At 40.5% G+C, this 23,728-nt stretch overlaps 1 protein-coding gene across 1 annotated transcript; it reads right to left on the bottom strand.

Annotated features, from left to right (window-relative positions):
- Nucleotides 1–1,795: 1,795 nt before the first annotated feature.
- LOC115003468 (gamma-crystallin M2-like) lies at nucleotides 1,796–2,350 on the bottom strand. Its single transcript, XM_029425260.1, has one exon. It carries the CDS (start codon nucleotides 2,348–2,350, stop codon nucleotides 1,796–1,798), a length of 555 nt encoding a protein of 184 aa, XP_029281120.1.
- Between the last annotated feature and the right edge of the window lie 21,378 nt (nucleotides 2,351–23,728).

The raw sequence follows: 23,728 nt of genomic DNA, 5'->3' as shown, positions 1-23,728 counted from the left end.
TACAAATCCCTTAGTCATGAAAGCTATTATAATACTACAGTAGTCTTATAAAAATTGTGAAGTACCACAGAGGAGCATTTGGCTTTATTGTATCCCACTGCCTGCCTGTACGAGGCTACCTGACTAATGACTGTTATTTGTTCAGCTCTAGTCTAATTAGGCAGACAGGCAGGGATGAGAGCTGTTCCACCTGCTAATGTGAGAACAAGAGCAGACAAGGTCAGAAGTCCAACGCACCTTGACCTGCAACATGGGAGCCTGATTTCCCACACACAGGGACTATATTAGGATTATTGCAGATAGTGAATTTCCCAGCATGATCTGTTAAACATAATTGGAGAACATCCCCCTTCTATTGGTGCAAGGAAGTATTAATTAAGTATTTGTTGTTGATCTGAGTAATTTAATACAATCAGTCTGTAGCTTCTAACCATCCTTTCCAATGTAACATACAATTAGCTAAATCAAATAAATGCAGCTTTAGAAGGGCAACACAACACTGACAAGATTAACTGTGTAAGTATCGATACGTGGGAGATCAAATTAAAGTCCATTTTTACATACTTCATCAAACTGAACCAGTCTGTGACCTTCAGCAGTCACTGGATCAGTTTGCAGCCGAGTGTGAAGCGGTTGGGATGAAGATCAGCACCTCAAAATCTGAGGCCATATCTCTCAGCAGGAAACCGGTGGATTGCCTACTCCAGGTAGGGAATGAGTTCTTACCCCAAGTGAAGGAGTTCAAGTACCTTGGGGTCTTGTTTGCGAGTGAGTGGACGATGGAGCGAGAGATTGGCCGGAGAATTGGAGCAGTGGGGGTGCTATTGCATTCGCTTTACCGCTCCGACGAAAAGAGAGCTGAGCCAGAAGGCAAAGCTCTCGATCTTCGTTCCTATCCTCACCTATGGTCATGAAGGCTGGGTCATGACCGAAAGAACGAGATTGCGGGTACAAGCGGCCAAAATGTGTTTTCTCAGGCGGGTGGCTGGCATCTCCCTTAGAGATAGGGTGAGAAGCTCAGCCATCTGTGAGAGACTCGGTGTACAGCCGCTGCTCCTTTGCGTTGAAAGGAGCCAGTTGAGGTGGTTCGGGCATCTAGTAAGGATGCCACCTGGGCGCCTCCCTAGGGAGGTGTTCTGGGCACGTCCAGCTGGGAGGAGACCCCGGGGGAAAACCAGGATTCGGTGGAGCGATTATATCTCCTCACTGGCCTGGGAACACCTCGGGATCCCGCTGTCAGAACTGGTGGATGTGGCCCAGAGAAGGGAAGTTTGGGGTTCCTTACTGGACCTGCTGCCCCCTCGACCCGACCCCGCATAAGGGGTAGACGATGGATGGATGGATCAAACTGAACCATATTAGTTGTTATTATTAAAGTGTTACCCAGCCCTCAATAAACAACTGTTTATGACAGCCTTATTTTAATTTGACTACATCAGCGGGTCAAAAGTATCGTAAAGTAAGTAGGAAGGTTGACAAGATATCTTTAGAAAATGTAAGAAGAGGAAAAAAAAGAAAACGAAGAAAACGAAGAACAAAGAAAATAATGAATGTCAAACATGACTTTTTTAACAAAACATACTTTATTAGGTTTCATTATGTTTGATGTTATTATTCTCTTCATCAGCCAGCCTTCAGTCATACACATCTGTCCTGTGTAGTTCAGTAGTTGTCACTTTTTTTATCCATTTGCTGCAGTCAACATCCATTGTTTATTGCTACAGACAAGTAGCTTAGTCACTTATTTTCAAGTATTTGTTTAGAAACTAATTTCTGCACCGTGATGAATCCTCGTCTAGTAGTAGGAATCCATGATGCATTTCATGCTCATGAACCTCATGCTGCTCATGCCAATGCTCATGAAGCTCCTGTACTCTCCGGGCCTCATGTACATCATCCTTCCTCTGAAGTGGGGCTGCTCGTACATGAGCCAGTGGCCCTCCATCACATTGCAGGACATGAAGTTGGACATGCTGTAGTGGTCCATGATGTTCTCACAGTTCTCCATCAGCTCGTGCATCTGACCCTGGAAGTTGTCCCTCTCATAGATCCTCATCCTGTAGGACCCTCTGTGCATGGGAATCATGCGGCAGGACCTGATGCAGTCGCTCATGCCCATCATGCTCATGTAGTCGGCGTACTCGCCCTTCCTCATGAAGTACTGGTTTCCCATGAAGTTGGTGCGATCGTAGACCATGAAGCAGCCCTTCTCCACCCTACAGGAGTGGCAGCGGCTCAGGTAGGAGGACATGTCAGTGCAGTCGCTTAGGCACTCGTAGGAGCGGCCCTGGAAGTTCCTCTCCTCGTAGAAGGTGATCCTGTTCATCATGTTCATGTTGCTGGAGGTCATCTTTGCCATATGTTGTCAGTAGAGTCGATGCTGCTGCATTTGGGGCTATTAAAAACCTTCCTTTTTATACCTGACAAGCAGAGGTCCCCTTTGTAAAAACAGCCTGAGCCAGCAACATACCATAGAATCACATAGAGCACTGAGGGTTCTCCACATTTACAGCTTTTCCCCTAAAAGGACAAAACCTTTTTCAAAGGGTTAGCACAAAACAATAGCACCTTTGTAACACCTGCAAAGGCTAACATCACTGCAGTGCAGACAATCGTCCTTAGCTTTGGAATTTTACTTTGTGTTGCTGTTTCATTCTTAGCTGTTTACCAGACCATTCATTAATATTGTCAGTGAAGAATACAAAAAGGTTCCAATATTCTAATAAACTTACATCATTTCTAATGATTTACTTAATATTTTAGTGTGTCACTGAAATGACTGTTCTGATGTTACCAAAAACATTCAATTGTTGGGGCTTTCTAATAATCACATGGCTGTTTCCTTTACATACTGACAGGAATAACTTTAAGTTTCAAGATATATTTGTCTCAGTCTTTAAAGTGGAATGAGGTTTCCAGTAGGGCATAGGTCTTCAACAGGGGGTCCGCGACCCCCAGGGGGTCCTCAGAGGTACTGCAGGGGGGTCGCAAAATTGTTTGTAGATAAAGCAATACAAATAAATTATTAATAATAATAATATTTTTATTTTTTTTGCGTTGCGCATTCGCATTCCCGCTGTACTTTGCGAAGGGTGGCGACACACACCTACAGTCAGAGTGGAGGAAAGGAGAGGGGTGAACAAAAATCACCCTGTAGTAGGGTGTTGTAGATTATAAAACATTCAGGTACAACATACCCTGGTGTATACATTTGCTGAAGGAATGTATCTTGGTCAACACAAGTATCCCTACTAGTGGATTCTCTGTTTTTCAGCATATTGAGTTTTATGTTTATATAGAAGCATATAAGTTTATAAGAAACACCTTGAAAGTGTTGAACTGAGGTTATTACTCTGTGTGTGTGTGTGTGTGTGTGTGTGTGTGTGTGTGTGTGTGTGTGTGTGTGTGTGTGTGTGTGTGTGTTTTTGAGAGAAAGAGAACGATGACCCATGGATCACTGTTTGATAGGCTTTGAGTGTGAACATATCAGTATTGCTATATTTCAATATCTTTGGTCTGATAATTAGCCTAATCGCTTTGATTGAAATATAGGTAATGAATATATAGATTAAGGAAGTTGATGTAGAATTGGTGAATGCTTTTGGCTGACTTCAACTACAGACATACCAGCCCGTTCACAGCTGACAGAAATGGTTTTAGTCAAGCATTAAAAGTGACAATAGAAATATTTAAAATGAACAGGCAGCCAGTGTAGAGAAACTAACCAAATATACTAGGTATAGCTACAAATGTCAAAGGCTGAACATTGAAGAAGTTGTGGGTGACTGAAACAGACTCCAGTTTCATGTAAACTGTGACCATATCACTTTCACTTCCTGTTGCTTCCAGTATTGCTTTACTAATCATACTGCTCTGTTTTATTTATCTTTTTCTTGGATGTTTTCCTCCCTTGGCCATGACAGTGAGATGAAAGTGTTCAGGCAGGACTTGGAGTAAATGAGGTTGATCATGTTTTTTAAAAATGTTTTACTAAAGATGAAGACTCCCCGAAGCCCATAAAGCTCAGCGGCTCCACTGTATGTTGCAATCAGTTGACTGAACCATTACAGTGGATGTTATCATACTGCCAACAACACTTTGCTGTGTGGCCACTCCATTAAACTCAACATGGTAGTAAAACTGAGTTATGGTATGTCTGGCTGCTGTTCCATGTTGAGCAAACAGCAAATGTTAGCACGAAGTGCTCAAAGTCTCCCGCGGTGTTTGTCCACAGAAAGTATAAGGTGGGGAAGAGACTGAGCAGCAGAGGAGTTCCTGTGCTTTTGCTTTAGGGAATGTGCCTCGACTGTAATATAAGGTCTGTACTATAGGTTCAGTGCTATGAATGGTTGCAGAATTACCATTAAGAAGGAATAACTAGGGAACAGAATACCTTTATTACATACCCAAGTCTGAAACCTGAAAATTACATTAAGGCAAAATGAGCATAAAATAAGAAACTTTAATTGGCAATAGTTCAAAATATTGTGTATTCCTCAATGTACCTTTCAGGGCTTCATGAAAAGTGAATTCATAAAACATACCACTTCTAAATCAGTTTTTTTTTCCACAGTAATCTAGTATTAGCAAACTTTATTGTTGCATAACTGAGTCAGTTCACCGACTTTATGACTCTTTTTTCCTCGCGCTTCTGTTACACTACGTTCGAGCAGCTCCCATGAATGTTGCAATGATTAATAAGTAAATCAAGAAGTAAACAAAATCACAATATTTAGTATATCTTTAAAGTTATAATCCTTAATATTTTTATCAAATCATACAATGCATTTACATTGTGTACCTACCTCTCCAGTAAGTTTACATTGACAGAAAATGTTCCATGCACGGCACATACCAGACAAATTGCAGAAAACAAAAGCAGGTGCATGTGCACATTTCATGCAAGACAATGTTGAATCATTAGATCGGTCTTAACCATGTCTTATTTAGTGTTCTTTATTAAAAAAGTTGATAAATCATCTCAGCCCACAGTTTGTTTGGCTGTGTTGTAAAAACATACATCAATTGTTCCTCTTCTCTTGCATTTCTGACAGAGTAACTGTTAGAGGTGTGTTTGCTGCTCTCAGTGGTCCATACATGTGTCATTTCTAGCCGCACTCTGGAAATGTATAATTAAAACACACTTAAATCTCTTAAGTCCAATCTTTACTCGTCTTTTAGCTCTGGTTTGGTCCCCACCAACTCCTGAGAAGAACATGTGTCTCTTTAGCTGCTACAAGTCACTATGAGCCAAAGCTTTCAGACTGCATATAGTCATTTGATGACCTGAAATTTAGCCTTTGTGTTGACATGTCTCACAAGTTGTACAGCCCCCCCCTCCCCGTGCCTCACTTCCTTGTTGCGATATGTGCTTCTGCTAATATGTATTAGATCTGTTTTTTCCTTTTATTTCAAGTAATTTCTTGCAGTATGTGTCCATTTCAGAAGTATTCCATCAGAAATCAATCACTTTCTGACTTCAGCTCTTTCCATTTGAACAAATCAAATCAAATCAAATCAAATGTATTTATATAGCCCAATATCACAAATTATACATTTGTCTCAGTGTGCTTTACAGACTGTACAGGTTACGACACCCTCTGTCCTTAGAGCCTCGCATCGCACAAGGAAACATTTCCTAAAAGAAACCCCATAATTAAAGGGGGAAAAGTGGAAGAAACCTCAGGGAGAGCAACTGAGGAGGGATCCCTCTCATACCTGTCAACATTGGAATTTCAAAATAATGTCTTTCCTTATTTGAATTTGTTATCTCGCACTTATACAAACATCATAAAGACATTTAAGACAAGTGAAACAGAATTGTGTTTAGAAAGAGCTTACAGCTCAAACATTCTGAGGAACAACATTGTCATAATAGTGACAATAATGTTTAATTGCCAAATAATTCTGGAAAGACACGTTGCTTCTTTAATATTGCACATATTTGCAATCTAGGAAAACAACCAAGTGAACAAGCTTGTGTGGGAAAAATAAAATCTCTGAACCAAACTGTGTATTTGAAGGCCGGCAGCCAGAGAGGTTGAGCAGCACAGCTGTTGCTACAGGATGGCTTCACTGATTAACGGAGCTCTGATAAGAAGAGTTGAGCTCAGTGTGTCGGGAGCCTTGACTCACAAGCCGCTCCCTCAGGGTAAAACACACAGTGCAGCAGTGCTGGCAGGGGACGTAATGTTAACTTGTCATACAGAGTAATTACTACTTATTATATTGCACACGGCTTCACACTCTAACTGCTGTTCTTTAAGCTAAAAACCAGAAATGTCTACTCCATTTCCACAGCTGTTAATGTTCTGCAAAGAGGCTGCAAATTCTCCATGTAAATGATGTACGGAAAGCAGAAATGAGCCCATGTTCAAGCCTGGAAGAAGGGGAGTTGTGCGCTGAGTAGTTATGTTATTGAGAGTTGTCCAAATGTCTCCATTACTCATTATGTTTTACAAAAAAGGAACTTAAAGGCAGTGAAAGCACTTCCTCTAAATGCTCATTTGTGTACTTTTAGTATCATTTCAGCTAAGCATGAAACTTAAAAGTCAGACCCAATTGTAAATATACTTTTTATTGTACTGAACAAGATACTAAATAACTAATTTTATGTCTGAACAATAATTAGTTTGGACTAGAAACGTTGTTGGCTGAAAGCAGTAGAGTTGAGTTGAGAGTACTGGAAAAACTGTGAAATGACATAAATGAATGAGATACCCTTAAAGGAGTTGATGCCTCCTCTCTCAAGTGTAAAAACTGAAAGAATTTTTTTAAAGTTCAGTTAAATCTCAAAATCTAAATAGACGAGATTCTAAGCTTTCTGATGAGGTATGGCATGGGTACCACATCCAGCATGGTGGACTGTACACAACACACGGCACAATAAAACTCCATGCGGGCCGTCGACACGGTAAGAGGTTAGAGTGTTTGCATTAAAGGCTGAGTAGAGGTTGGAGTAAAAAGCATTGAAGAATTAGTACTGAATGGAGATGAGGGCAGTTGAGGGGTTGAATGTATCACTTTGAGGGGAATCATTGAAAAACTGTAAATCCTGTGGCTTAAATAGGTACAATTAGTTAAGAATGGTGTTTTTGTGTCATGCTGAATTTTGAAAATTGGTTTTGGGTGTGGTAGTCTTTTTCAGCATTTCGGTCTGAAATGGCTTTAACTTTACTACTTATGACATTGAGTAATTAATGATGTCATAATGGTCAGTAGGCATTTTGCACGATAGAACACAAAGCAATGACACCATCCGGTGACCATTGCACATTTATCCTAACTTAATAAATGCATTGATTAATTGAGCTTTATCTGATGGTTTGAGCTTTAGACCTGTACTCTAGCAGAGATAAATTGCAATCTTAAATGCTTTATAAAAAAGGGAGTTCCACCTTACAATCAGACGCCATTATTACCTATGTTAACGTGCTAAATTCCGACTGCTAATGATTCCCTTGCACAAGAAGAGAGGCATTCACTGCACTGTTGACATTTTAGTCCTCATTTTAGGGCTGCGGTTTAAGCACTTATGCCCATATTTCTTTGCTTGTCATATTACTTTATCTGCCTAAAAACATGAATCCCTAATGGTGCAGTGAGATAGCTTGCTGCTACAGAACAAATGGGTCCAGTCAGCGATGCAGCATGCAGTTGAGTACTAACACGTTTAGTGTTCTTGAGGCCCGGCGTATACAGAGGTCACAGAGCAGCAGCGGTGGCTGGGCGCTGATGTGCTTAGAGTTGGATCGACCATAGAAGCTCAGCCAGCCATTCCTAATCACTTTGTCAGTGACGACGACGCTGATTATGTGGTTGTGCTCTTGTCGGGCCGGGGAATGAGTGTTGACAGTCACATTGTGTTGTGAATACCCTTGGAGGTCAGGGGAGCACGTGTGGCCTGCAAAGTGTGAGAGAAGGCTTGACCAAAGTACTTCACCTAAAATTAAAGTTCAAGTGGCTTTTTCGATGAAGGAAATACAATTTATTATTTAAGACGTGTGAAACTCATTGCATCTGTAAACACTGGCTGTGAAGCATTTATCACTCGTTTTTTTTGTATTTTAATTGGAATATACATTTTGTCTAGGTATAGCCAAAATAAAGGAGCAGTTGGTAGTTTTTTTGATGAGAATAGTGATTGTGAAACGTAATGTTTGTGCTTAATTTTCCCTCTTAGAGGCCCAGGGGTGAATGTAAGTAGTGAAATGCAGAATGTAATTTCATCTTTAACTGTTACATAGTCTACGTTCAAACTGAAGGTAAATCCGACTGGTTTCTCAAATTTTTAAGACGGTTTGCAATGTCATCTTCAAGTAATCCGATCGGGTTTATGTGTCTAACCCAGTGTTTCTCAGATGGGGGTACTAGGGGTATTTTGATGTACTGCAGGTGGTACTTGAGATTTTTTGTAAATGTTACTTAACCAAATATCAGTTATGCACAGTTTCCAAAAATAATTATACTCTAATAAGTTAAATTAAAAAAAGTAAGTAAGTAAGTGTAAGCCTAGTTCGTGTTATTACATGATGTTATTAAGTAGCATTGTACCATTTATATAGGCTTTTTTTTGTTCTCTACCAAAACGGTTTGTGCTGGTCAGCGGGTACTTGGCTGAAAAAATATGTCAAAGGGGGTACAGTATTGAAAAAGGTTTGAGAAATACAAGTGTTCTAGTGTTAAAGACATCATCATTAGGTGTCCTGACTAAAAACGAGGATCCACTAAACGTGGTGCACGAAGCAAAGTTGGCTGCTGTTAATTCTTTATTCAAGTGAAGCACTTCTTGAGACATTGTGGGATGTCAGGCTAAATTCACTGACCAACAATGCAAAAAAAAGGAGAAGGGCATTAAATTTAAAATGTTACATTTCATGCAAAAGCAACAATTCATTAAACTAAGGGGACGAGTGTTACACTGTCTCAATTTAAATGTTTATGAATGATCCAGTAAAACCAAATGGAAATAGTCAAGCCTTGAACCTACGGGACAGTGGATGTATCTATCTGTGTCATGTTCCTGTCACAGCTTCAGCTCATGGATAAGATAATTATCTACTGTGCATGTGTGACCACCCCCCTTCAGCTGGTACAGCCCAATACACTAGAGGTATTGTTTACGAGGGTATGCATATGCACACAAGCACGTATATATGTACAAAGGAATACATGTCCACCCATGTGGGCCTTTTGTGCTTTTGTGGTTCATGACACTGTGAAGTTGTGCAGAAGGATGGTGACATCAGTCTGTTGGTGGCTTGGACTGTCTGACACGTAGGTCAAGAGCCAGATTGCCATGACAGTTCTGTGTTAACACAGGAAAATTAAGTTTATTGTAAAAGGTCAGTATGAGTGTGCTACTGATGTACAGCATGACCAGCTAACTTTAACCAAGTGTTTATGTAAGCTAAACCAAACGTGGATACAAACCTAGTATCAGACTGGTACTGTGCCATCCAACTCGACGTCCTCCGATTATTTTGCGTATTGTAAGGATGGTATACATTCTGGATTAGGGCTGTCACTCTTTAGTTTTGTTAGAACACAAGAAACAATGAAATATTTCAACTGTAATGACATGTTGCAATTCAAAATTGTACCGCCAACAACCGTTTGAAATAGTTTGCCTTGTGGTCCAGCAGAGGGCGCTATCAAAAGGTAATAAATAATAAGATAATAAATAAAATGGAGGAGGACACTTACTAGCAAACCTGTGCCAATTGGATGATCATGACACTGAAGCATCTGAGATGCAGTGATGGAAGTGTTTAGGATTCTTTACCGTATATGTCAAATTACCAACAAAGATAAATCTGTTTGCTTGACTGTGTTGAAGATTACAGCACTTAATCTGATGAATCACCTGAAAGTTTACCACCTGGGTGAGGCAGTGGAGACAGCAATAAGTAGAGCAACATCAACTTTACAACCTTGTATAACTGCAAGACACAGTGCAGCTTTATGACACCAAACAAGACAATCTAAAGACTATACTGAAGGATAAGACACCAATGGATGGACACACATGCATACGTGATAGTCTCACACATTTAGCTAAATTACGTATTAGTTCCAATTCATTCAAATTTGACTTTTTGAAAAAGTGACAGCCTTATTCTGGACTAGGAAGAAAAGTAATCCAAGCAGCAATTATATTTTCTCCAAAGCTATTTAGCAAATCCAATTAATAGATTAAAAACATGAATGACCTGATGCTCCTGGCATATTTCAGCCCTGTGTTTCCTAATAGACACTGTTGAACGCTGGCGCGACATGAGCTGGATTTCCTTTTGTAACGTAGAAAATGCCGAATCTTTCAATGGCAAAACCTGGCAACACAGTGGTTCCACACTGGCCTCAGTGGAAAGAAAACTGTTGTGTTCCTCTGCTGTTCCCCATCCTTCACTTGGTAACTGTAATTACATCCCACATCCTGATGTGAAGCAGACATGCACCAAGAGCTTTTAATAGGCTGTGCAAAGAGCAGAAGGAACGTCCATTCATCCAAGATTCTGAGTGTGTAGGAAATGTCCACCGCAGCTCTTGGTGTACCTCATGTTGCCATCACCTTCATGTTGGGTGAGTTTAATGACAGATGTACACTTTCTCTGCCACCACAATCATGTGACGAATCAAGTGGAACTTGGTTTACTTTAGATCAGGGGTCGAGAACCTTTTTGGCTGGGAGAGCCATAAAAGCCAAATATTTTTTTAATATATTTCCTTGAGAGCCATACAAATTTGAATGCACAGGAGCTCTTTTATTAAATAAACTAAACGCTTACGTTATTTATCTCATTTATGTGCACGTTTCAGTGTTTACTGCACGGGTGTCCAACTCAAGGCAATTATATCAGACCCGCGAGAAAATATCATATGTCTGTCATAACTGGCCCGCCGGTTTTGGAAATTAAATCAATGCATGGCACAACCACGGGAAAAGACATTTGAGGAAGTATCTAAATGTGTGAATGAAATGAAAGTTTTTGGAAAGCAAAGAGAAAGACACCACAGATCTCTGGGACGATGTGAGCTGGCCTGTTTGTGCGACATAACGAAGCATCTCACTGTTAGACCTGCAGCTTCAGGGCCGTGTGATCACGGACATGTATGATGCCGAGCTGCCTGTGGGAGACTCTGATGCAGAAGGAAACTTTGGCACTACGTGTTTCCAAACACTGACAAACATCTGCACCGCTGTGTTCCCCACAGCATTCTGCTGATCAACTGAGCGCATTTGCCGACATTGCAGCTCAGAAATGATAATTGAACTGCTCAGCAACCCGTCTGCAGTTGACTTAAATATGTTCCATATCTTTTTGCACTTTATGTGTACCCTGTTCAATAAATGTGGACAGTGTTTGGCCCTCGACGTAGTCCCAGTTTTTAATGTTGGCCCTCTCTGTGAATGAGTTTGACCCCCCGGTCTACTGCTTGCTTTGCGCAGTTTCTCCTCTGCTCGGTTTCGCAACGGGCGGGGCTCCGCCCCCTACGTACACACACACACACACACACACACACACACACACACGCACACACGTGTGTGTGTAAGTGTGTGCGCTGTGTAGTCAGAGACAGAGCGGAGGAAAGGAGAGGGGAGAACTAAAAACAAATCCGCTGCTAAATGTTTTACTTTAAAATGACACAGTATAATTATTTATTATAAAAAATGTCAGCTCAAAATTGTCTGCGAGCCATATCGCGTTATCGAAAGAGCCATATGTTCCCGACCCCTGCTTTAGATTCAAAATTTTGTGAGAAGAAGTAATCTTCTCTACTCTGCTTGATATTTATTTTATTTAAAGCTAGAATATGTAGCTTTTCATTTTTCTGTCACTGTTTGTCTGGTACACTTTCTTTACTTCATAGCCTTTTCAAACCTGGGATGGCTTTTCAAGATTCAACTGTTTGCTGACTTGCAAGTGGAAAATGTGTGCCTACTGTGTATGTGGAACAGCAAGTAGGGTGGAAAAGAGGATAGCCTATAATACTATGATTAGGCCTACTTTTTGTCCATTTGCAGAGGAAAACTTCCCTGGTAATTAGAGGTAATATTCAAGTTTCCTCCACACGGGATAGAATTGGATGAGCTCATCATTTTATTAGGCAATATGACCTCATTGATAAATCCCCATGTCACTTGTACAGTATATCTCAAAAGTGAGTACACACTTTAGATTTTTGCAAATATTCTGTTATATCCTTTCAGGGGATAACATTATCCTACTGAAACTTTGATATAACTTAAAGTAGTCAGTGTGCTGCTTGAATAACAGTATAGATTTATTGTCCTTTGAAAATTACTCAGTACACAGCTGTTAATGTCTAAACAGCTGGCAACAAAAGTGAGTACACCCCATAGTGAACATGTCTAAATTGTGCCCAAAGTGTCAATATTTTGTGTGACCATCATTGTTATCTAGCACTGCTTTAACCCTCCTGGGCATGGAATTCACCAGAGCTGCACAGGTTGCTTCTGGAATCTTCTTCCACTCCTCCACGACGACATCACGGAGCGCACGGATGTTGGACACCTTGCACTCCTCCACCTTCCTCTTGAGGATGCCCCACATGTGCTCAATTGGGTTTAGGTCTGGAGACATACTTGGCCAGTCCATCACCTTAACCTTCAGCTTCTTCAGCAAGGCCGTTGTCATCTTGGAGGTGTGTTTAGGGTCATTATCATGTTGGAAAACTGCCCTACGGCCCAGTTTCCGAAGAGAGGGGATCATGCTCTGCTGCAGGATGTCACAGTATATATTGGAATTCATGTGTCCCTCAATGAAATGCAGCTACCCAGTGCCGGCAGCACTCATGCAGCCCCAGACCATGATGCTGCCACCACCATGCTTGACTGTAGGCAAAACACATTTGTCTTGGTACTCCTCACCAGGGTGCCGCCACACACGCCGGACACCATCTGACCCAAACAGGTTTATTTTGGTCTCATCAGACCACAGGACATGGTTCCAGTAACTCATGTTCTTGGATTCATTGTCTTCAGCAAACTGTTTGCGGGCTTTCTTATGCATCGGTTTCAGAAGGGGCTTCTGTCTGGGGCGACGGCCATACAAACCGATTTGATGCAGTGTGCGGCGTATGGTCTGGGCACTGACAGGCTGACATCCCACTTCTGCAACCTCTGCAGCAATGCTGGAAGCACTCGCACGTCTATTTTTGGAAACCAACCTCTGGATATGACGCTGAGCACGTGGACTCAACTTCTTTGGTTGACCCTGGCGAGGCCTGTTCCGAGTGGAACCTGTCCTGGAAAACCGCTGTATGATCTTAGCCACTGTGCTGCAACTCATTTTCATGGTGTTGGCAATCTTCTTATAGCCAAGGCCATCTTTGTGAAGCGCAATAATCCTTTTTTTCAGCCGCTCAGAGAGTTCCTTGCCATGAGGTGCCATGTTGTCCAGCATTCAGAGAGAATTGTGCCCAAAACACCAAATTTAACAGCCCTGCTTATCATTTACACCTGAATCCTTGTAACACTAACGAGTCACATGACACCAGGGCGGGAAAACAACATCATTGGGCACAATTAGGACATGTTCACTATGGGGTGTACTCACTTTTGTTGCCAGCTGTTTAGACATTAACAGCTGTGTACTGAGTAATTTTCAAAGGACAATAAATCTATACTGTTATTCAAGCAGCACACTGACTACTTTAAGTTATATCAAAGTTTCAGTAGGATAATGTTATCCCCTGAAAGGATATAACAGAATATTTGCAAAAATCTAAAGGGTGTACTCACTTTTGAGATATACTGTATATGAAGAGCATATCTGGCTCTGTTATCACTGAATGTGGTGTACACATTTTCTCTGTGTTAAAAGATTTTGTGTGGAATCAGTCACAGAAGGCTGAGCACCTAATTAGCAAAAGCTAATATGTGGGTTCTACAGGTTGAATGAATGAAGGGTTCCAGTCTTTATAGAGTGAAATTCTCTTTTTGTGTTTCCTAGATGGCCGAAATAAACAACACTTTTGCTTGGAATGGTGCTGATGCAAGTTTGTGTGGTGTCCAAAACACAAAGAGTTCATCCTCTGATGACCATGAATATTCTTAGTAATATTGGCAATGTGCCCAGTAATCTGTTGTGATTTGGCACTAGATAAAAATTGACTTGACTATGCTCTTGCAGAATAATATTTTTAAATTTGATCAGGCTTGCAAAAACACACAATGCAACGTTGTTAACGTTGTGATACAATTGGTAAGGTTAAGGCAACAACACTACTTGGTTAGGTCTAAAAAAGGGAGAGTCCCAATCCCAATGTCCACATTTACGGATTTAGAGGCGCTCTCCCAAGTCTGTGAGGGTTTGGGGCTGTCCCACTGTTAATTGCTTAAGGGCTCTCTCACAGACTTTACAGCTCCTTTATGTACACTTTCCATAAATCTGCATTTCTGCAGACTTTGACAGAGGGGATAACCTACAATGCATAGTGTGGTGACGTGGTAACCAGGGAAAACCCAGAGGCGTTACAATAAAAAGGTAAACAAAGAGGAAGGTACATGGGTGTTCAGCCTGGCATATTACATTTACACAGAACAATTCAAATTAAGGTATTAAGATGGCACATAACAACCCATGAAATAAGAGTAATGCAGAGACTGAGGATGATGATTCAGAGGATTAATTTAATACCGATTAAATGTACATTTAAGAATCTCCCTTAAAAACCACGGCTGCTGGTGGACCTTGTTTAAAAAGTGTGCCTAGCCACGGCTCTGCATCTACATCTGCGTCTGGTGTATAATATAGGGGTGTCACAATTCTCCAAATCCACCATTTGATTCAACCTTTAGTTTTAAGGTCACGATTAAATTTCGATTTAAAATTTTTTTTCTTCACCACTGACGGATATGCTATTGTTAGACTATGGAGTCTTGATTCGTAAAGATCAACAGATCAGCTTTATGCCCCGACAACTGTCATTCACATTTTCAAATTGTTCTTTTAAAAGAAAAGAGTCTACATTGGGAACAAACTATGAATCACATTAACAAAAAGGAGAGCCACTAGATTACAGGAGGGTATTTTACAACAAAAGCTTGAGTTTACGAAGTTCACCTGAATGCACCATTCAACAGGACCAAAATTTGCCAAATAAATCGCTGAGCACTGTTTTATTTGCTCGTGGCTCTATTGGTCGCTGCAGTTTCTAAATCTTCTGCAGCCTACAAACTGTTTTTTTTTTGTCAATGAGGTGTTAGTTATTTACATAACTTACAGGGAAGGCAAAATGTTGCAACTTCAGGTACTTCAGGTAAACTGGTGGATTTTACAGTTCTATTGTATCTCCGTCATCTCCGACAGGTCCGACTCAAGCAGTGTACGCTATCTCGACTAGTGCAGCTGCAGGCCCTCAGTCAATCTGCGCAGTATCGCCTTTAAAGTACTGTTGTTATTCTTTGGACGTGGGCAACAACAACAACATAAATACTGTGAGAATTGCCTATCATTTGGATTGATTTTTTGATTTAGAATCGAAATTGTGACACTCCTATTATAATGTATGGTTAACGTTTAAAAAGATTGATTTAATAAAAACATTTTTAAGTTATGGTCACAACTTTAATTAGAAAATGCATGCGCACAGCCCTGACAAGAACCGAGACCTTACTGTTTGTAAGTCAACACAGAGACCTGCTTAGTTCGGTCACATGTCGAGAATTTGGTAATGCTACGAAAACACAAAAGTCCTGATTTATGTATCTCTGAAGAACAAACATTCCTAACATGACATGATATTCACATGTCTTCTCTTCTTATTGGAAAGGGGTAAAAAGACTTGAACTGCTCCAGTTTAAGCTCCTCCTTACCCTTCCCCATCCCCCAAATCTGGGAAATTGTGACTTCTTCCTCTATTATTTCCATGCCAGGCATGCCCTCATTTAAGCCCCTGAAAGGGTGCATTCCTTTCCAGCTGAGTAGGGGGTGGTGTTGCCCGAAAGATTAGCCCTCTTCTCACCCCAAGTATAGCTCTGCCGATGCTCTCTGAATTCTTCCTTGGGTTGTCTTGGTGTGAGGGCTTTTTTTTCTTAGTTGGGGTTTGTTCTTTTCTTCTGGCATTCCATGTATTCCCACAGAAAACACTCACTTCCTGTATTGCAGTGGGAGGTTCCTCTGTCACTGTGGTGAGCCCCAAGAAAAAAAAGCAAAGACTCACAAGCCAAATCCTTAAAACCCATTGCCTCCTCATTTTCACCAGTGGAAGATATCCGCTTGTTAAAATGATGGATGATGAATGGATCAACAAGCTTTAATTGTACAGCCGTTAAATGGCACTTTCCATTTTCACTCCCATCATCCACTTACTTTTGACATCCTAATAAAGAGCTTGCAAAAACACTCATTCCCTCTGGGGATTGCTCTGGATCTTCCCCAAACTGCAAAGTCTCACTGGGAAAAGCATTCCAAATCTGATTATTAGGCTTTTGCGCCTCATTTTAAAAGAGATGATTATATTCTGCTTGTTTTTACCAGAGATCATATGTTTTGGTGTTCTTCCTGTCTTGGACTAATTTTATATGTGAGATCTTAAAGGCAATCAAATATCAATGAGACGTGATTATTGATCATCACATTTACATGCATTTGGAATGTTATGGCATTCCTATTGGTTTTGGTTGTAGATAGATTTGTGAACTTAAAGCTAGGGTGGGTAACATTGGAGAAGCCAGCCAGAGTAAGCTTGAGATTTAAAACTACCCAATCAAAAAACCCAGCACAATGTTGGCAACGCTGACAGCCTGATAGTCTCTTCAGGCCTGCCTCTAAAGCCACTCCCCCAAAAGTACCAACAAACTTGGCTGTTGTTAGTACGCACAGCTGTCAAGTTAGCGTCTTGTGGAAGACTCCTGTGATACACAATGAGTGCACAGGCAGAGTGTGCACAGATAGACAGGTAGGTAGGTTGGCAGGTCGTAATAAGTCCCTCCAATCATTTAATTTGTGTCACAGTGCGGTTAAAAAGAGGACCCAAGCGCAGTACACACAACAGGCAGTTTGCAAACAAAAAGCAAGCATAAATAACAAAGCTGGCTTCAAAACTCAGATATAAAACTAAACTGATGGAGCAGGCTAAGGTAACAAGAAACAGGACAAACCAGGTTGGCACGAGGGAAGACCAGGATCAACGCAGGATAAACACAGAAGGGACAACAAGGGACAATGGGACACACAGGTATACATATATATATATATATATATATATATATATAGACAACTAATCACAAGAAGACACAGCTGGAGGAGGCAGGCAAAAACACAGGACAAACACAGGGCGGTGCGAACTATCACAAAAGGCGGGAAAACACAAAGACAGGAAGTAAAACGAGACATTACACAAGGTGAGTGTAGTTAAAAAACAGGAAACAGAAAAACATGACAAATTGGCCTGGACGAAATGACTGGACGAATGTATTACAGTCCTGCAACAGCCACAGATACCAGATTTTATTTAGTTTTTATTCTAAAATACATTACCCACACTAGCTTTGAGACGTGCATGTATAGTTTTATATTTCATGTCAGTCGAAATAACAATATGAAATCTACTGTACACTGTACTGTGCCACAATCAGGTGCACCTATTTAAAACTAATACAACGGTCGTGCAATAAGTCCTCCGTTCAAGGAGGTTCTAATTTTAGTTGAAAGTGTTTTAGAGCAGTGTTTTTCAACCACTTTTTTTACATTAATGAAATCCTGCAGCACACCACCAACCAACACTGTAAAAACACATTTACAATTTTAATTTAGTTTCGTTTGGAGATGATGTTTAATCTTGTTTGGGACCATGGCACTGTTGTTAAGCTTTTCCCCACACACCAAGCATAATGGAGTCGGTGAAAGATAGTTTTTGCTGTATTGTCTCGAGCTCACCATTTTTGCTTTCTTTTGACCACTCATATTACGCTCTTCATCTGGGTTATAATTTTGTCCAGGGCTCAGTTCGGAGTCTTCATTTTTCCTTTTCAAATATTTATCCATCGCTGTTGTACATCTTGTCACCGACACCTTTCATGCGCATAACTAATTCTATGGTCTTAAATTAACAAGGTCATTATTGTGCTACCTAGTGCCACCTAATGACATGGAAGTGTATTTAATTACTCCGGCAGTCACTACATTGCAGGCACAGACGCGCAACCATGGCAAATTATTTGCAGTAACTAAATTTCTTTTGGGACTAATAAAGTGAAATTGGATAATGTCCCACGGCATACCTGACAATTTCTCACGGTACACTAGTGTGCTGCAGGTTGAAAATCACTGTGTTAGAGTGATGCTGATTCGCTGGTCATTTGTCTGCAGTTTGTGTTGCTCTTGAACCATATCACATTATTCAGAGAGGTGTTTCTATTCTTTACTCTACCTTCCTTGATATAAAAGGGTTAGACATAATATTAGAAACACCTCCAAGTAGAAACTTATGACAACTATTGCCGGGGACCTTCCACGATTCCTCGGTTGACTACAACAGCCTGATCTATTTAAAATAAATCCAAAGTATGTGATGTATGTGTGCGCTCCCGAGTGCCTTGCCTCTCTTCAGCTGGCAACAGTGTGTAGCTAAATTGGCACAACACTGTCTTGAGTGGATAGCGTCAGCTAATTTATCCAGATTTACAGGACTGATTTGGCTACTAATCTGGCTCTCTTGCGATTTGCAAAATCTTCATCAGCTAATGTTACGGAAAAACCAACACAAGATCCATGCAGCGTAGCTAAGTTTCAGAAAAATATTCTCTGAGTGGATATGTTACTTTACTTGCCAAATTACTTCACCAGCTATCTTGATCCTTTATACTAACTTATGTATTATGACGGTTGATTTTAGCCAACAGTAAATGATGGTACAAAGCAAAGGTGTATAACTAACGATTGATTTCTACTAGCCAAGATGCGATGCAATGCAGGGACGGCCAGCCAGCTAGCTATCTGTAACTTGTTGGCAGCTTCTTAATGTTTGCCAATTGTCTAAATAAATATATATGCGAGCATGTGCACAAGCAACATGTGCTGACTGTAATTGACTTAACGCTACCGGTGTACCACATAGTACCTTTGATAGAGGACTTAAATTGTTATAGATCCATTTTCTTTAGATTGAATAACTGATGAACTGGCTAAATGTTTGCTGCCGGTTTTGTCTTGAGCAGATGTTGGATTAGAATGTCAAAGCTGACTTGAAACTGCAGGCTCCCTTCTTACACTTCACAGTGTAATGAAATCATCTGGAAGCATCGATAGCACGACTGCAGTATACCCATACCGGTGTTATTTTTCTCTGCCACCCACCTACTATTATTACTATATATTAGAAAGTGTAATTGGTGAATTTCTCATTGTTTCTCATGGTGCTAAGGTATCACTGCTGTGGTGTTTTGAGTGAGACGAAGTCTGAACTTTATTTAAGGATATTTTTCCTTAATTTTCTTTCACATGCCATTACTTTCTGATTTGCCTCTTGAATTTGTCGGTTCTTCATCTATCTCACAGCGTGATCTTTACAATGTGTTCACATGAACTAGAAGAGATCAGTTGTCACGTCATGTGTGCTGGGAGTGTTTACCTTGGATGCCGGCCCCGACGGGCTCTGCAGAATTTCTAATCTATGTGACGATTGTTAAAGCCCCTACAGAGCTGGAGTACTGTGATACCACATTTATGAAAATATCCCAGCACATGCAGGTAACAGAGTTGGAGCCACATAACATGGGATTCAATCCGGTTCCTTTTGTTTGAAAAACATATTCATTCATTCATTGCAGTTGTGTTTATTAGAAGTATATATGTATATGTATGTATGTATGTATGTATGTATGTATGTATGTATGTATGTATGTATGTATGTATGTATGTATGTATGTATGTATGTATATATAATCTCTGTGGGTACATGCGTTGGAGTGTCTTTGCCCTTTTTATTTTATTTTGACACTTTCCACTCAAACAGTTTGAATATAAACATGGCCTCCTCACTTGTCTAACGGCCTTGTGGCTGAGAGAATCAACTAAAGGCCTCAAATCAAGCGGATAGTGGCATTATTTTAGCTGTGTATCTTTCTTTACATATAAAATTAAATAATAAGAACGCTGTCAGCATGTGGCTCCTTTTCACTGAGATCCTAATTACAGCGATGATGGAGCGGCCCGGTGGATGGCAGGGATGCTACTGTTTAATAGCGTCTTTAACCTCTTCTCATTTCTCCTCTTCTCTTCTCACTCACATCACTCCTTAGGATAATTTCCCAGAGGAACACTCTGATTAGGTAAGATGTAAGAAGTAGTAACAGCCGCCCGTTAAACAGATGTCACATATATTGGACTAATGAACTAGGCGAGTGAATGCTCGGGGCGTGCCACTGCTGTCACTCTGAAGTGCACGTCCCATCTCAGCTGCCTTTGAATGTGACGCTTGCAGCAGGATTGTTGACCTCTGATGGTTGATCTTTCACCTTAAAGGAATAACAATAAAGCCTAGATTACAGCTCCGATACCTCTGTGCCTGATGGAGGCATTTAAAGAGGAAGTTTAGATGAGTTGGAATTCCCTGGTGAAGACGTGGTGTTATTGTTTGCTGACACTTGTGTGGAGAAGTCTCACTTCTGTGAAATTATCCTCCATCATTTATATTTTCGCATAATTAAAGTGATTTATTTTATCTTATTTCCACAGTCACTTGTGTCTTTGTTCTAAGGTCATGAAGACACCATTAAAAATTATGGAATGGCAACAATATTCTAAAAATCAGCATCCAGCCACATTCTTTTATCGAGATTTATATGCAGTCACTGAGAGTTTCTCTCACTCTGTTTTTCAGTCCTCGATGATCAGATTGAAATGTCTTGTGGTGGCGGGCCTTCGGGGCAGAGATCAGGGTGAGGAGAATACTGTCTTACATTTCCCTTCACAGGAATACGTTTTCAACAGATCTGCTCAGCTTCAATTTCAGCCACCTCACCTCTCAACTCAAACTAAACTTGGCCTGTCCAGAGGTTAAGCCACTCATACCTCTGTTGTTGAGACTTCAGTGTTATTATGAAAGAGCAGTATGTGGTTCATCATCAGAATTGTTCAATGCTGTAAGAATAGAAATATCTAGAGTTAACTTTAAACCCTAAACTAGTTCTTGATTAAGTTGTCTTTCATAAAATATTAATGGATTAATGTTATTTTTGTTTTTACTTAATTTTGTTTTAATAGTTAATAGGTTAAGGGAAGATTGGGGTTCCTTACTGGAGCTGCTGCACCCGCGACCCGACCCCGGATAAGCGGTAGACGATGGATGGATGGACACAACAGCAAATGGAACACAGTCAGTAAGTTGTCACAAACAAGGCAGACTTTGCACAATTGTTGGATAGAGAAAACCACATTAAACACACCTGAAAATCTCATCATTTAGGAAATATGCTTATGGCTTTCTTTCTGAGAGTGAGATGAAAAGTTCCATAACATTTTCCTGTCAGTGTGTCAAATAGTGTTTAGCCTAGCTTAGCATAAAGATTGGAAGCAGGGCAAGGCTCTAACTCCCTCACTAACAATTTGCTTAGACTTTCTGTTAAGTAAGGTAGACAGTTTTTCAGTTCTTTATTTAATTTCAATTGACCAAGACAAGGTAACGTTTGTTTCATTTGAAACAAGTTTAAACATATTAATAGACAAGCTGTCAGGAAAGCCATAACCTGAATTGGAGTCCTGTGTGGAAGCCATCTTGTGCCAGTGCCTAAAGAGGAAGTGGCCATTAGCTGAAGGCATTGTATGTGGTGTGTGAGTGGGCAGGCTCTATGAGGTAATTAGTTGATTGATGGTAATGTGTTGGCAGCTAATTAGGTTAAAATACTAAAGGATGTATTGGTAGTTTTGTTGTTTTGAGGTTGCAGTATTTGGGAAAACATGTTTAAGAATGTACTGAGGCCTTGTGATGTTTAAGATGAGATTTAAACAAAGTATATTTTTCTAAACTTGTAAACTCTCTGTTCTGGAGTGCCGACCTGATTGGCTGGTTTGAACTGAGAGGACGGGCTCTATGGCTATATATGTGTGTGGTTTTTCCTTTTTTAGGGGGGGGGGACAGCACCAGTACCGGACGGGACCGAGCCGGAGAGGAGAGGAGAGGAGAGGAGAGGAGAGGAGAGGAGAGGAGAGGAGAGGAAAGGAAAGAAAGAAAGAATGTTTTGTTTCATTGAGTCATATTTAGTGTTTTTTGGATGGCTGGAAAATAAAAGTCCTTATTTTCCAAGTGAACCTCTCTGCCAGAGTAATGTTTTATTTTATTTTATTTGACGCTACCTTGCACCTCACCTTGCAACAGCTCTGTTCAAAATGGTGAGTTGATCCGTATCATTCAATATTTCAATAGTTTCCCATCACTGTCTTCAAAAAAGGTATAGCACTATTTATTTTCGAAATCATTTAAGTCCCTAAACTTCAGACAACAAGTACAACTATTATTTCACCATAGTGCAAGTAAGTAAGTAAGTAAAAGTAAGTAAAGCTTCAGTGATTTGTGCAAAGAAAAATGTAATTTCAAGACTAAATTCCAGATCAAGTAACTCTCAAGCTGTGATGGTTGGTCTCAGTGAACTTCAGGTACATCAGTGAGAATAAATCTTAACAGGCAGCAAAGCAGCTTACATCAGGCAGAACGAGTGACCGGAGAGAAACACTACAGATCACATACAACAGGAGGAGAGACAGGGGGCTGAAGTTCGCAGTATGAAAGTGAGGGAAATGCCAAAATTCCTTCTATCCCTCAGGTCATTTTGTTGTTTTGATCCTGTGAAACTCCTCCTGGTTACATGTGCGCTCAAGGTTTTGGTTTGGAGGCTTGCAAGGACATCACTCACATTATAAGTTACGGAGAAATGAAGTGCACACATTCTCTTTATTCTAAGTGAATTCAACAACTCAAACTGTCGCTGGTTTCGCAGACTTTTGCTCAAACTTCACAGCCACGGATTCAGGATTCAGATCACATGATTCATTCAAACCTCGTTCATCAGCTGGTTTTGTTTTAGTTTTTTCACTGTGGTGACGGGTGAAATTAATTCCTTTACTCACATGTCTAACAAAGGTTGGCTGGACGAAAAAGAGATGATGTTTCACCAGTAGGCAACTGTTGAATATTCTGCCCGTGTTAATCTTGAAATATGTGCTGGTTGGCCAGTATTTGCTTGTATTCTGAATATAAAACTTATTATGTGACATATTTCCAGTGGGGGTTTTTTTGGATGTCATTACATGATATGTTCTTATTAGACTGGTGTGGTATTTCATCACAGTGGCTTGTGACATTCAAATAATTCAAATGTGTGCAAATAAAGATTGTAGTGCCAACAATCTGAACAAACCTTAATACAAGCCAATCTATTGTTTCCACTGATTTCACAAATTTGTCTTTAAAGGGCCTACGAAATGATATTTTGTCAGTGTTATTGGCCTTGGTATATGATAGAGGTTGCATATCTATTGTGAAATGTGCCATATATATATTTTTAAAATTGATGTATTCGTAATAAATCACGATCATAACAGCATAAAAATTACTTCCGCTAACAACAATCGATCGCTGCGCCGAGAGCGTCCACTTCGGCAATGTTCGGGCAATGACGTCACAAGTATAATACAGCCGCCGCAAGTAGAATACAGCCGCCGCCAGTGTTTGTCTGCGTTGAAGCGTCCAGCAAAGACTGCTG

This window comes from Cottoperca gobio, chromosome 24 (assembly GCF_900634415.1).
Source record: "Cottoperca gobio chromosome 24, fCotGob3.1, whole genome shotgun sequence".
Classification (NCBI taxonomy): domain Eukaryota; kingdom Metazoa; phylum Chordata; class Actinopteri; order Perciformes; family Bovichtidae; genus Cottoperca; species Cottoperca gobio.
Note: the sequence above shows the minus strand (reverse complement) of the source record. Positions and strands in the feature narration are given on the sequence as shown.

Coding starts and splice junctions, on each gene's coding strand:
- LOC115003468 (XM_029425260.1), bottom strand. CDS start 2,350: ATGACCTCCAGCAACATGAACATGATGAACAGGATCACCTTCTACGAG.